The sequence below is a fragment of the Papaver somniferum genome, chromosome 5, assembly GCF_003573695.1.
Source record: "Papaver somniferum cultivar HN1 chromosome 5, ASM357369v1, whole genome shotgun sequence".
Taxonomy (NCBI): domain Eukaryota; kingdom Viridiplantae; phylum Streptophyta; class Magnoliopsida; order Ranunculales; family Papaveraceae; genus Papaver; species Papaver somniferum.
In genome coordinates this window covers 186813903-186830181 of record NC_039362.1, presented here as the reverse complement: position 1 = coordinate 186830181, position 16279 = coordinate 186813903, and the positions used below count along the sequence as shown (strand labels likewise).

Here is a 16279-nt window from a genome sequence, read left to right as displayed (position 1 = left end):
GATTTGATTTACTCAAGAAGAATCTGCAAGTCCTAATCAAATAAAAGGAATAACTTGGATGGTACCAAAGACCAATATCCAAGTGTCAATCAATTTAAATCAACAACCAAAAGGTCGGATATTCTAATTGATTGATCTTCAACTCACAACCTGTATTATTTCAATTATAAAGATAAACAATATAATGCGGAAATTGAAATAAAACATACACAAGAATTTTGTTAAAGAGGAAATCGCAAATGCAGAAAAACCCCGGGACCTAGTCCAGATTGAACACACACCGTATTAAGCCGCTAAAGACACTAACCTACTCCAAGCTAACTTTGGACTGGACTGTAGTTAAACCCCAACCAATCTCATACTGATCCAAGGTACAGTTGCGCTCCCTACGTCTCTGATCCCAGCAGGATACTACGCACTTGATTCCCTTAGGTGATCTCACCCACAACTAAGAGTTGCTACGACCCAAAGTCGAAGACTTGAAAATAAAAAATCTGTCTCACACAGACAAGTCTAATGAAAGGATCAATCTGTCTCCCACAGATAAACCCTAAAGGTTTTGCTCCGTCTTTTGATAAATCAAGGTGAACATGAACCAATTGATAATCTGGTCTTATATTCCCGAAGAATAGCCTAGAGTTATCAATCACCTCACAACAATCTTAATCGTATGGTAGCGAAACAAGATGTTGCGGAATCACAAACAATGAGACGAAGATGTTTGGGATTACTTTTTATATCTTTCCTATCTAAGAAATCAATCTCAAGCCAATCCATATGATTGTACTCGCTCGATAGAAGATGCAAGATCAGATCACACAACTACGATAAAAGTAGTATCGGTCTGGCTTAACAATCCCAATGAAGTCTTTAAGTCGTTAACCTGGTTTTTAAGAAGAAACCAAAGGTTAAAGGAGAATCGACTCTAGCAAACAAACTAGTATCATATGTAAGGTGTGGGGACTAGTTTTGCATATATGCTAGAGTTCCCCTTATATAGTCTTTCAAATCAGGGTTTGCAATCAATGTTAGCTTAGTAACAAAGCAATCAATATTCACCGTTAGATGAAAATCTGATTAGATTCAAGCTAATATCTTTCTACCGTTAGATCGAAAACTTAGCTTGTTACACGCAAATGAAATGCATGTTTCTAGGTTTGTGTAACCGTACCCAAACTTATACATTTGTTGGTTCAACAATAGTTAACCAAATGGTTAGCCATATGATACCTTCCATATCAACCATATTCTTCTTCACCATAACTAGTTCAATTGACTCAAATGAACTAGTTAGAAAGTTGTTCAATTTCAAGGAAATATTATGTAACTACACAAGACACAATTGAAGAAAAGATGATTTGATTCACTTGAATCGGTTCATGAACTTCATATCCACTGTTTGCAACTGCATTCCTCAGTATTTAAGTATAAGTTCAAAATAATCATCTTTAGATATAACCTAACTCAAGTTCGCGGACTGGGTTCGCGGACTTAAGTTCCCGGAAGGAGTTTACAAACTCCAGCAGAAATTCTCGGGTCGAGAACTTCCGCCAATTCTCGGACTGAGTTCACGGACTTGGCTCACACCACATTTCGTTTCTCTTATCAACAAAGTTCGCAAACTTTGGTTCAAGGAATAAGGACTTATACATATATGTGTTTCCACAACAATGCTTATGTCCACCATTGGTTATATAATCTAAACTCTCATTTCAATCATTGAAACATTCTTAGAGGACGTTATATAGTTGTTAAACAATTTCTCATCAAAGCAATTTTCAAAGTGATTGAAACATATCATGATTTTCGTCACTAGGTAAAGATAAACTTGGTTGAAGCGAAAGCTTACTAACACCTATTTCGAGATATAGATAGGCGAGATATACTCGGCTCTAAATAGCAAATGTATGTAATCAAAGTCTATATAGCAAAACGACTTTTATCTCAAAGTAGGAGATAGAGTAGATAAACTTTTTGAGTGATGGATAAGTTCAAGTCTCCACATACCTTTTTGTTGATGAAGTTCCACCGGTTTCTTGAGTAGTTCTTCATCTTGTATGATGAATCGCCATGGAGTTATTGAGCTCAACTACACTTTATATCCTAGTCTCAGACTTAGCTATAATAGACCAGAAATCAAGACTTATAGTTTTGATCACTAACATTGACAAACATGCTTGAGATAGCAACGCATGCGAGTTCGACCGAGCAATGCTCTAACAAATCTGACTAGCGTTAAACATTATTCTAAATAGCGTGCTACGATACGAAAAACGTTACATATCTGAATGGTGTTTAAAATAACATTGAAATCTATTCAGAATAGCGCTTTTCTTCTTTCAACATAAGTCAAATGCAGAAAAGCCACTCTTAATTTCAACCAAGCAAATATTTTAGTCAAGTACCATTGACCAAGTCAAAGGTGTTTTTTTAGCGTGTGTATGATCCCATCATAAGACTTGAGCTTCCAAAAAAATTTCAAATGCTGAGGTGGAATGAGAGATGAAAGATGGAATTTATCCACCATAAGACTTGCTCATATGTAACACTTGGTGCCTTGGAGTTCCCACATGGATTTTACAAACCTGATAACCTGGAATCGCATATGAATCCCCATATTCTTGTTTACTTCCACTGATCCCCTCCCTTCGAAAAATGATTTGTAACAAGTGGCATTATTTTTTACCATCTATAGGATATTATGTTTACCAACAGATAGGTTTCTTTCCATCTCTAACTAGTAGAGATTAGATTGTGTCCTTTAGTCTGAGAGGTTGAATTAATATTTGCATAATCCTCATCTTTATTTCTTTTTATTATTATTTTCTTTTCCTTTGTTATTCTCTTCAAGAAACCAACATCATCGTCTGAACTCGTTATAAACGCAAGTATTAATTGTATCCCACCTCAGCTTACTGCTCATGGGACTCATTTCAATCTCCTTGCCCTCGTCGTTATCATCCATATTTTTTCTCTTAATTTTATTCCAAGAGTTTTTTCTATTGTTAAGGATGATTGATTGAAATAATGATGAACACTGCATTATACAAACCCTCTTATTTAAAGAATTCAAATACTGCTATTTTGAGTCCAACTAGGATTTATAAACTCGAGCTCTTTGATTCTTTGGGGTAGGAACTAACGTTTAATCCCAAACTAGTTGGTCTTTAGACACTCTAGTCCTCTCCTCTCAAGCCTAGTACCAGGGGTCCTAATTCACCTAATATAGAACAGGTTAATTCTTTTTTCGAAAAAATTCAGTCCAAATCAATATTTTATGATGTCGAAAAAAACCATCATACAAACGTGATCTCATATTTCTTCTCTATAGTTCAAGGCTTTGAGCTATTTTATTTTTGTAAACTACATCGAAACACCTCTCGGGGAAGAGCAAAATCCTAAAACAATCTTTCTCACTATCAAATAAATATGAGTATCAAACAGACACTCATTCAAGCTAATTCAGCTCTAGAAAACTTAAATCATCATCATCATCGCTACTTTTTTTTTTGAAGATTAACTCGAATCGAGGAGAAATATTGATGAGATTCAATTTCGGCAAAGTTTTCATCATTGAAAGCTATATACAAGATAAGTTCAATATATCCTTATCATTTAATTTGATTGCAATTGTTAATTTATTGATTTCATAAAAAAACTATAGTTTCGAAGACTTAATTCTTCGATCAGTGCTAATTTCTTATTCAAAGAATCATGCAGATTTTAAATCTACAATCACCTCATCTTGATAGTTGTATTGAGATACGAATATGAACAAAATTTTCATAAAATTTCTGATAGAGTTTCGACCTATTCATGACAATTCATAAATTTATGTATTTTATTGCTTTGCCTATTTATTTTATTGCAAAGCATTGTTACAATAAAATATAAACTTTGATAGCTACATTTTGAAAACGTTAAGCTAAAGATGATGTTTGTTATATTAAGGACCTGCCAAGATGGAATATTGATTGGGACGTATGTAGAATAGGGCACAATTAACAAGCAACCAACCTCTACTGCCTACTTTAGCAAGGAAGATTTTATTATTGATCACACTTGTTTTAATATATATATATATATATATATATATATATTTGTTAGAATATTGCCCGGTCAAACTCACAAGTGTTGTTGTCTCAAGCTTGTTATCAAATTTTGTTGATCAAAACTATATCTTGATTTATAGTCTATATTTAGGCAAGTCTAGGATTAGGATAGAAGTGTGTAGTTGAGTATCAGACATCATTGCATTCTACGGTTTGAACGTGAAGATCAACCGAAGATTTTGGACAACTTCTTCAACAAAAGGTAAGTGAAGACTGAACCATCTATATCTCAAGTTTTCACCTTTCTATCTATGAGAGATTGTCACATGACTAAATTAGACAATACATGCATAATAGAAATTTCGAGTCAAGTTTATCTTGTTAATCGTTCTCGAAATATGCTAAGCTTAAAAAAAATGATCGTACTTGATGAATTTGATTAAGAACAATTTATTGTTTATAACCAAATCATGATTCAAGGTTTAATATTTGAAAATAGCATGGAACATTGATATGTGTCATTGATGTTATTCGGGAATATTTCAAATTAATTATTAGAGAGATATAAAACTACTGTAAATATGGATACATGACAGTATGCATACCAGTTCACATACTGGTAGAACTGTTATAAGTTCGGAGCCGCATTAAATGTACCCAGTAGACGTACCGGCGTACTATAGTTCGGTAGCGACTTTTTACGCATAATTGGTATTCATACCATAAAAAGTGTGTTGACTCGTTAACCAGGAAGGTACACATACCTTCAATCTACAAGCTATAGAGTTAGCGAGTTCTAATATTGAAGCAATTTCCAAACTTGAGAGAGATATCAGGGCACTCAATGACATTCAAGCCAATTCCAACAGACAAAAATCTAAATACCACTTCTAAAATGATAAACCTGAACTCAAAATACTTTCAATTAGAGTTAACAAAATAAAATATCACAACATAACTGATTCACTACTAGCTCCAGACGGTTTTAGGTGTAATGACGGAGAGTCTCTTGCTAGCCTGCTCAAATATCATTTCCAGAAAATCATGACCACTTCCTCTCCAACAGACATTCTCCACTTTCTCTGGCATATTCCTCAATGTATCACATATGAGCATAATCAAGAATTAGAAGCAATACCAACTGAGTTAGAAATCCACCATGCTTTAATGACTATGGATCCATGGAAATCTCCAAGTGTTGATGGATTCCCTCCTGGTTTCTACCAGAATCAAAGGCACATAGTTAAGGATAATATTTGTAGGATGATATGTTGTCCATATTCGAAACCATGGTATGCATACCCGTATACGTACTGTTTGGTTTGGTGAAAGTCCGAGAACCATGGTATGCATACCCGTATGCGTACTCATTGGTTAAGTGAAGTCCATGAACTTAAGTATGCATATCGGTATGCATACTGGCGTAAAGTTCAAGTTCCGGAACTCTATAGAGGTTGGTGGCACGCGTACCAGTATGCGAACCCAAACTCAGTTCGGCCACTTAGGTATGCAAACCGGTATACGTACCTGAGCTGGTTATATTCTAAAATCGGTTATTCATGAACTAATACATTTATAAATTAAGGAATGTAATCTTTTGCAAACCATGTCTATAATGTTCATGAATTGACTTAGGTGAATCAAAATCGATTTTGCTTCAATTGTGTCTTTTATACTTCTACGAGAATATAGACAATTGAACAACTCCATAACTAGTTTCATTTGAGTCATTTGAACTAGTTGTGATCAAGATGAATATGGTTAATATGAAAGTACTCATATGGCTAACTTCGGTTAACTATTATTGAACCACCTGTGTGCACATGTTTAGGTACGGTTACCCTTATCTAAATGAAAGCACATTTCATTTGTGTGTAACAATCTAAGACCATATAACGATGGAGAGATATTTATTTGGTTTCAAGCAAACTCAGCTTGGCTCTTAGATCAGGGTTTCATGTAATGGTGAATATTGATTGATTTGTTTCAAAGCTATCAAACCCTGGTTTGAAAACTATATATAGGAGAACTCTAGCAACTGGGAAACTTAATCCCCACACCTCCTGTGTAATACTACTTGTGACTAGAGGCGATTATACTTTAACCTTAGGTTTTTCATGAAACCTTATATGTTAATGACTTGAAGAATTCATTGGGATTGCGAATCCATACACAACTATTTTCTCTGTAGTTGCGTGTTCTGACCTTTCTGTTTTCTATCGTGATTGAGTATTATCTTCTCTAAGATTTTCTCTAGATTTAATCTCCGATAGGCAAGACAAAAATTAGTTACAAACATCTTCGTCTTATCGTTTGTGATTCCACAATATCTTGTTTCGCTACCATAGGATTAAGATTATTGTGAGGTGATTGATATTTCTAGGATGTTCTTCAGAAGTATAAGTCTAGTATATCAATTGGTTCATGTTCACCTTGATTTATCAAAAGAGGGAACAAAAACTCTTGGGTATTTCTGCGGGAGACAGATTTATTCATATCAATAGACTTTTTTATGTGATACAGATTGGTTTATCAATTATTCGACTTTGGGTCGTATCAACTCTTAGCTGTGGGTGAGATCATCTAAGGGAATCAAGTGCGTAGAGTTCTTCTGGGATTCAGAGGCGTAAGGAACACGACTGTACCTTGAATCAGTGTAAGATTCATTAGGGTTCAACTACATTCCAGTATGAAGTTAACTTGTAGTAGGATATTGTCTGTAGAGGCTTAATGTGGTGTTCAAATCTGGACTAGGTCTCGGGGTTTTTATACATTTGCGGTTTTCTCGTTAACAAAATTTCTGGTGTCTGTGTTATTTGTTTTCCGCATTATATTTGTTTATATAATAGAAATATCACAGGTTGTGCGTTAAGCTCAATAAGTTCTTGAATCCGTCATTTGGGTTGTTGATTGAATTGACTGACACTTGAACATTGAACATTGGTCTTATTCAATTGGTCTCGCAAATTCCTATTTGTTTGATTGCGGATTGAATTGATAAATAAAAATGAGAGAACTTTTTTATATACTTTTCTAAAAAAATTGAGCCTAACTGTCTAGTTAATTCTATTGAAAGTGTATTGCAGTTTGTCCATACATATTGGTAAGTGAAATATTGGGTGTGGTTGTTAGACCCCCGCTTTTTCAATAGGTATCAGAGCAGGCAAACACGTTTAAGACCTCATAAGTCTGTGTTTGTAGCGATCTGACTCTATGGACAAAAGTGTTATCTCAATAAATGCACCATCAGATCCAGGGATTCCAGAATTCTCTTCCGTGACTGATTTAATAAAATCTTTCGAAGAAATTTTATCTAAACCTCCTCCAGGTTTAAAATCCCTTAAAGTGTTTTCAGGGCTTTAAAAAAGGCTTGAGAGCTTATCTCTTGATGTTGATTTATATCTCCAGAAAGAGCAAGAATCTCTTGATAAGCTAAATCGAGTTATGATGAATAATTTTCATGTTGAGGTTTTATTTATCTTCTTATTAGTATGGATATTCCTTCTCCTTCCTGTGTCTCCGAAAAACTGGAAATAATACGAGAAGTATCTAAACCTCATACATCTGTCAGTTCCATCTCTGAATTTGACATTTTTCATCAATCAAATCCTGATATACTTTCTCAAGATAATGGTATTGTTCTCTTTTGTGAGAAAGTTAGGATGTCTCTTTTTTCAAAAAGGGTTTCCTTGAGAAGTACTGAAAAATGTTGTTAGAGCATTGCTTGGTCGAACTCGCATGCGTTGCTATCTCAAGCATGTTTGTCAAAGTTAGTTGTCAAAACTATATGCCTTGATTTCTAGACTACTTATAACCAAATCTCGGTTAGGATAGGTTACTGTATTTGAGCTCCAGACTCCATGGCGATTATCTTGCGAAGACGAATAAGTACTCAAGGAACCAATGGAACTTCATCCGACCAAAAAGGTACGTGAGACTTGGACTTATCTATCACTCAAATGACTACTCTATCTCCTACTCTTGAGACAAAGTCGTATAAGTATGATAGTTTTCATACATACACATTTGATATTTCGAGCCGAGTTTACTCGTCTATCTTTTATCTCGAAATACGTGTTGGTAAATCTTTCGCTTTAGCCGTTTTTCATCTTTATCCCGTGACCCAAGTCATGAAGACGTTTCGATCTTGAAAATATCTTTGATGACGATAGTCGTGAATAACGATTATTATAAAATTATACAAGAATGTTTCAATGATTGAAATGTAGAGTTGAGAATACGTAACCTACTATGGATATAAGCATATATAGTGTGTTCGCACATTAGTGTATAAATACATGTGCCGGAAACCAAGTGTGTGCATTCCTGCATACATATTGGCGAATGAGACATGTTGGGTACGCGTACTCGTACGCGTACTGGCGGAAGTTTTCTAACCGAAACTTTCTGCTGAGGTTTGTGAACTTTGCAAACTGGAAAACCGCCACCTTAGGTATGCGTACTTGTACGCGTACCCTCGGAAGTTTTCGAACCGAAAATTTATGCTGGGTTTACAAACCCAATTCCGGTAAAGCTGGAGTACAAGTACCCGTACGCGTACCCAAAATGGTTATATCTCAAATCGGTAGCTCATGAACTAAAAACAATAAATCAATAAGGAATGCAATCTTTGCAAACCGTGGCTATATTTTGATTTTGTTTCAATTGTGTCTATTATAAATATCTAAGCAATTGAACAACTCTTGAACTAGTTCTTTTGAAGTCATTGGAACTAGTTATTGAAGAAGATGAATATGGTTGATATGAGAGTTACTCATGTGGCTAACCATTGGTGAACCATTTGTGAACCAACCAAATGTACACGTTTAGGTACGGTTACTCAAACCTAAATGGAATACATTTCATTTGTGTGTGACAAGCTAAGTTTCGATCTAACAGTTGAAAGATATTAGCTTGGGAAAAATCAGGTTGATCATCTAACGGTGAAGATTGAATGCTTTATTACTAAGATAACTTAGATTGTAAACCCTGATTTGAAAACTATATAAGGAGGACTCTAGCATCTGTGCAAAACTAATCCCGACACCTCCTGTGTGCTACTAGTTAGTTTTGCTAGAGTCGTTTCTCCTTTAACCGTAGGTTTCTTTTCGAGACCCTGTCGGTTAAACGACTAAAAGACTTCATTGCCTTTTTGCTATAGCAACAATTTTGGCGTCTGATTCACAGCCTCCTTCTACCCTATTAACGTTTCCTCTACTTAAAAGAATTTTTTTCTGGGGTGCCCTACTATTTTCCCATTGCTGGGTTTTTTTCGGTAATTTCATTAAAAAATTCCATCGCCGCATCAACAGTTTGGTTTTCAAATCCACCAGTGCATAGAGACTCAACCATGGTCGTTGTGGAGTAATCTAAACCCTCATAAAGAATCTGAACTAGCCTAACCTTTTCTAAACCATGATGAGGAAACTGGGATAATAAATCATTGAACCTTTCCAAATACCTATATAAAGATTCTCCCTCTTGTTGTGAAAATGTGCATATTTGCATCCTAATAGACGATGTTTTGTGCCTAGAGAAAAAAATTATTTAAAAAGGCAGATGTAAGTTGTTCATATGTCTCAATTGACTCGGAGTCGAAACTATACAACCACGACCTCTTATCTTTCAGGGAAAATTGTAATAACCTAAGTTTCAAAGCATCATCATCTAAGCCTCTAATTCTTAGAGTACTAAAAATTTCCTCAAAATCCCTAACATGGTAATAAGGGTTTTCATTTTCTTTCCCTAAAAAGATTGGGAGCATCTGTAAGGTCCCAGGTTTCAGTTCATAGGGTGCCTCCGTTTCAGCTAACTTAATACACGAAGGACGAGTAGTCCTAGTTGGATTCAACAAAGCTTTCAAAGTTGTCATTCCTGGCGCTATCGGAGCAACAGTGATTCTCTCCTCAGTCAAAGGACGTTCAAAAACAGACTCTTCAAAAGTCAGACTTTCTAGATTAAGGTAATCGAGACGCTTAGAACTACTAGGTTTCTCTTTAACAAATCTACCTAGTGCATCTCTTTTACGTTCAAGCATACAATATAATTTTCTAAATTGAAAGGGTAAGCAAACACAGATCAAAGGCCGACTCAACCAAATCAAACCTATTGATTTCTAGCAAACAAAAAGCATGATGGCTCCACTTAGATTGTTTCTAAACCAGCTTCTAATCCTTCGAACAGAAATTCGTTACAATTTAAGCAAACCCCTATGGAATCAATCTGAGTTAACGTAAGTTGAATAGAGGCGAGGGAATCTCGGTGGAGCTTTGATACCCAAGGCCTCACCGGTATTACAAGGCGGCGCAGTCACGCATTCAACTTACAGAAACCGTCAAGAACTTCAAAGTACGCTTAAAAGAGTAACAAATATTTTTCGAATGACTTTCCTGTTAAGCTCGTTACCCTATCGGTCTCGTTCTAGTCAAAATTTTAGGCTTAGGTTACGTGTTCCTAAAGCGGGAAAGAAGAGAACGGTGATGAAATCCGAACCCTTATCTTGTATGGCCAGGCCTTGCCCTTTACTAGAAAAATAAATTTTTGTATTCAGTCCTCAACATATATGCATACGAAGGAGTCCGGTAACTCGCTGACAGGGGATTCACGAGTGTTTAGAATCTTACCTCCCGTACCAGACGGGGGATGAATCGGTTGTAGTCGACTCGAGCCACTGACTCCGATGTCTAGTGTACGAACCCAAGGTGCAGAGACAATATCGTAATTGTCCTCCTTCTCTGCAAACAATTTATATTTAAAGTACCCTTCCGTAGGATAATAAAAAAAATAATGTCCCAAGGTCCAAAAGTCCAAAAAAATAAAGAAAAATTACAAAAATAATAAACCCTAATACAGTTTTTTTTAAATTAAATAAACAAACCCTAAACTAAAATTGTCTAAAATAAAATTGTCTTCTTTTCTGTTCTTTTTGCTTTAATCTTTAGCTCCAAGTCTTTATGAAATCACCAAACTCCTTGGCTCAATTTTCTTTATGATCCAGAACCCGTAGACACAAGATAACCAAAAACATAAAAAAAAAGGACAAAAATAATAAAAAATAAAAAATAAAAAAATAAAATGAATCTAAAACCCTAAAAACAAGTCCGTGTCGACGGCGCCAAAAATTGATGTGACTTGTAGATAGTGGTAAAAGTGGTTCGATTCTCAGACTTGTGAAGGATATTAATTAGACTAATTCTAATATTAAAATAGAAAACTCACTAAAAATTATATCAAACTCAATCAAAGATGATATCAATATTAAAAGAAACACTGAGGCTAAGATTCCACTATTTTCCAAGTTCAAAGTGATTAAACCAATACTTATGTTTATGCAATTTTCTTGTTTAATTTGATTCTAAAATATTGCAACAAGTAGATTTTCAAAAGTAGTAATTGTAAATACCAAGTATGAAGCACCAAAAGTCTTAAAACTAAGCATACTCCATCAAAATAGATCACAATTAATCAAATAAAAATCATATTCAATAATAGTTCAAGGCAAATAATCATATAATTATTGCAAATAAAAAGATAAAATAGAATATACCACTTTTTGTTGGAAAAATAGCTTCTTCTATCGCCTCAGCAATGGGGTTTACCTCATCATATTAATCATGATCTCAAAATATGTGTTTGTTGCTCAAAAGATGATTAAAAGAGTGAAAAGTAATAACACAGACTGTTTGCAACAGTGTATTGGTGTTGCAAAACAGCTGTTACAATGGAACTGTTACAGAAAACTGTTGTAAACACTGTTGCTTTGTCGCTGATTTTAAGACCCTAGAATACGACTGTCCTGCACAGCTTAATGTTCTTCAGCTGTTAAACAACGACATTGTTCTGCGACTATTTCCCTTGCGTCAATGTTTTTCGCGTTCTTCCTCTTCAGCAGCAGCAACAGAGTTTGGTAAAGCTCTGATTTCTTCTTTTATGGCTCTCCTTAGGTTCCCAAACTCTCGACACCCCTTCTATATGGCCCAAGCCATCTATTTATATCAAAAATACCGATTAAATCTCTCCCAAATCTTCCAAAATCTCTTTCCTTCTCTTCACGGCAAAGTTGCGGCAATTTCTTGTTTTAGAATTTCTACGCGTTTCTGAGCTTTCCTTTTTATTCTAAACTCTTCCTTAGATAGATACAAATCTTTGGGAAGGTTTACATCACTTTAATCTCTCTAAAATTCCCTAAAACAGGTCACACACGTGACTTTCCATATTTTCTGTTGTGATAAAAAATCCGTCAATTGAGCCCAGTCTAATCGATTTAAACACCCATATAAGATTCCTAGACCCATAAGGAGTCTATCCTATGAAAATCAGAGGTTTAATCGACCTCAAACTCCTCCAAATCACGATTGCCAAAACTGCCAAATATTTCCCGCCAATTCTCTGGATTTGAAACCATGAAGAAGAAAGGGTGCTCCCTATCCAGAGTAGGGGTGCCTTTAGCAGCTGCCTTAAGGGGTGTCTTGGGGTTTCCCCTTATCCAAGACGGGGGTCCGGATAGCAAGTGTCCTCCGGGTGCTTTCCGTCAACTTTTCAAGCCAATTTTTTCCAAAAATGTTTATTAGCCAAAAATACCTACAAATAAATAAAACACCATAATAAGTACAAAAATGAACCCTAACAATATATAGAATCGAGATAAATCAGACACAAAAATGTGTCTATCAATAGCTAAGCATACCTGCTATTTTACGGTTGGTGATGAATGGTTCTTACGAACGATAGATAAGTATTCTAATCCTGTTAACGCTTGGTAACGACGAAGGATTCCTTGATCATCTCTTTTCTTATTGTCTTTTTAATTATATCTTACAAACCAAAACCCCCTTTGTTATTTACTTTATTTTGCTGATCAAATAACCTATCAATTACACAGCTCTTTGTGAGAACGATCTCTTACTACCGCTATATTACCAGTTAATTAGTGGGACATATATTTATTAATTTGTTGAGCCTACGACAGCCCATACAACTATGAAAGTGCAAGCCAATGGAACCACTTGTTTGGTTGGTGACCTGTTATACATCTCAAGTAATTTTCCAGACAAGAATTCGCTCTCAGTCTTCTCATTTTATTTGAGAGTGATAAGTTGTGCTCAGATTCAAACTTGTACATAGAGCCTTGAAGAGATCCTGCCAAAAGTTGCTTGTAAACATTTTATCTCTGTATGACAAAATGGAAGAAGGTATCCCATGTAGCTTGAAAACTTGATTCAAATAAGCCTTGGCCACTGTAGCTGCTGTAAAAAGGTGTTGTAGACCAATAAAATGGTTGTATTTGGTGATGCTATCTACCACCACCAGAATGCCACTTCTTTTCTCACTGACAGGTAGCCCTTATATAAAATATATATTGATATACTGCCAAGCTTTCTCTGGAATTGGGAGTGGTTTTAATAACCCTTTTGTAAATTGGTGGTCGCCTTTGTTCCTTTGGCAAACATCACAAGAAGATACAAAGGACAAGACATCTTTCTTTAGGCCTGGCCAATAGAAGTACCTTTTTTCCCTCACATAAGAAGATTGTATACCTGAGTGCCTCCCACTGCAGAAGTATGTATTGATTCTAAGATTGTTCTCCTGACATCATTGATATCTCCTACATAGATTCTATCCTTGTACTTGAATACTTCTTCTTTTACTGAAATATTATCATTACCAGTAGCAGATGCAAGTGTCAGAGCAATGAGTTGTTGTGTCTTGGTATCTTGAGCATTGCTGGAGAGGATATCAAGATTCCAAGTTGGTTTGGAGAGTGCTAGAGAGCTGCAAGCAGCATTGCTCTGTGATCTTCTGGAGAGTGCATAACCCACTACATTATCTGTTCCTTTTTTGTACTTGATTTCATAATCAAGTCCAAGCAGCTTCATTAACCACCTTTTCTAAAGTACAGTTGTAATCTTCTGATCCAAGAAGTATTTGATACTTTGATGATCTGTTTGTATAACAAGTTTGCCTACTTGTAAGTATTGCCTCCATTTGGTGATAGACATAACTACAACAAGTAATTCTTTATCATATACTGATAATGCTCTTGCTCTTGGGCCTAACCCTTTGCTGAAAAAACAATTGGTTTTCCCTCTTGAGTCAACACAACTCCCACACATGAATCACTAGCATCAGTTTCAAGGGAACATTAATTAAATACCCCTAGAATATAAGGTCTTCACAAATACCCTTGTCCATTGTATTTAAATACCCCTAAGAGGTATTTTTTAAGTGGATAATGAAAATGAACTATACTTTTTCGGATAATGAAAATGATCTAGTATTTTCTTGACGCGTGAAAACGTCAACCCAACCTCTCCGGAGGTTGAATTGACTTAATGTAATTTTAGATGTCCCAAAACCTATACCCTAAAAACTTAAAATATACCTATTAGGGGTATTTGTAAAGTCCTTAAGGGTATTTGTGAAGACCCCTAAAAAGGAGGGGTGTTTATTTTTTTTCCACCAGTTTCAATAGTAAACTGCTTTGAAAATTCTGGCAAGGTCAGTACTGGTGTGTTAGTCATGGTTGTTTTGAGTTGTTCAAAAGCCATTGTGGCTGACTCACTCCATAAAAAGGAATTTTTCTTCAAAAGCTCAGTGAGTGGTCTGTTGATAGCTCCATACCCTTGTACAAACTTTCTGTAATAACCAGTGATTCCAAGAAACCCTCTTAGCTCCTTAATATTAGTTGGTGTAGGACATTCCTTCATGCATGCAATCTTGTTTGGATCTGCCTTAACTCCCTCTGCAGTGATAATATGACCAAGGTACTCTATATCTGCCTGTCCAAAGAAATATTTGGATACCTTTTCATATAACATGGTGGGATCTTAATAAGGAAAAAGTAATTTGGAGGTGCTTCAAGTGCTCTTGGAGGGAGGAGCTGTAAACTAAGTTATCATCAAAGAAGACTAGTATGAATTTCCTCAAATGTTTTTGGAAAACTTAATTAATGAGAGCCTTGAAAGTTGTAGGAGAATTTGTTAGGCCAAACGGCATCACCTTGAACTCATAATGCCCTTGGTGAGTTCTAAATGTTGTTTTCTAAATATCTGCCACATTAACTCTTATTTGGTGGTAGGTCCCGGGGTTTTTCTCAGAGTATTCAATTATGGATTAGGTCCCGGGGTTTTTCTGCATTTGCGGTTTCCTCATTAAAAAAATCTTGATGTGTCATTTACTTTTATATTCCGCATTATAATTGTTTTATTATAATTAAAATAAATTACACCAACGTTAATTCCTATTTACTTGCTAAAAAATCCTATTGTGTTTGGTTAAGTCCGAATCATTCTATCAAGTAAACATACTTTGTTGTTGTATTGTCTCGATCTCGTATCCGTAGACGATCACACGAAGTGTGAACCGATTAGTTGTATTGTCTCGACTCAGTCCATAGACAATCACTTTCGGAGAAAGGACTTATAGGTAGGAAAGTTTTAGCTTGAGGAGTATTTTGGTACCCTCGCCTTTTCAATTGGTATCAGAGCAGGAAAACACGAAAAGATATAACAATCTATGTTTGGTGCGATCCAACCTATAAGAATGAATCCAAAGGATGATTCAGTTAACGTAAGACAATATGATAAACCCGATCTTGAAGATAAAACACTGTGTAAATCTACGGATCAAGCTGATCTCTACAATGTAGACTCTGGTGATTGGCAAACTTTCCTTCAAAAGGAACTTGATGATATTTCTGAAGATGGTGATTCAGAAATTGATCAAGATGTTGAAGAAGATCTATCTGAATACTCTTCACTTCTAGAGGCTGTCTCTACAAAGAAACTATCTTCTTCAGATGTGATTGGACTTCTTGCTCCTTTCAGCAGAGAAAACAGAAAACTGAGAGAAGTCTTTTCTGGATTCTTCTATGGATACCGGACCTCCAGATATCTTATTAAAGACTACAAAGAAAGTCTTCACTCAAAAACCCTTGAGTTTGAGAATCTCAACAGGAAACATTTCTTGTTGAATAAAAATCTTCTTGAGACATAAGCATTGATTAATTCTAAACATTCAACAAGTAATATTCAACGTGAGTCTGATTCTGTCAAAGGAAATCCTATTGAAGATCAACTATCTAAGGCTCTTGAAAAAATCAAGATGCTAGATGAAGAAGTTGTGAGGCTGAGAAGACTTAATGATAGCACAATTAACTTATCTTCCATGTTAGACGCAGGTAGATGTCATGGTGAAAAACGAGGTCTAGGATATGATGGAATTGATAC

At 35.5% G+C, this 16279-nt stretch overlaps 1 protein-coding gene across 1 annotated transcript; it reads right to left on the bottom strand.

Moving 5' to 3' along the window:
• Positions 1-14479: 14479 nt before the first annotated feature.
• LOC113280329 (uncharacterized mitochondrial protein AtMg00860-like) lies at positions 14480-14869 on the bottom strand. Its single transcript, XM_026528972.1, has one exon. The coding sequence runs from the start codon at positions 14867-14869 to the stop codon at positions 14480-14482; it is 390 nt and encodes a 129-aa protein (XP_026384757.1).
• Between the last annotated feature and the right edge of the window lie 1410 nt (positions 14870-16279).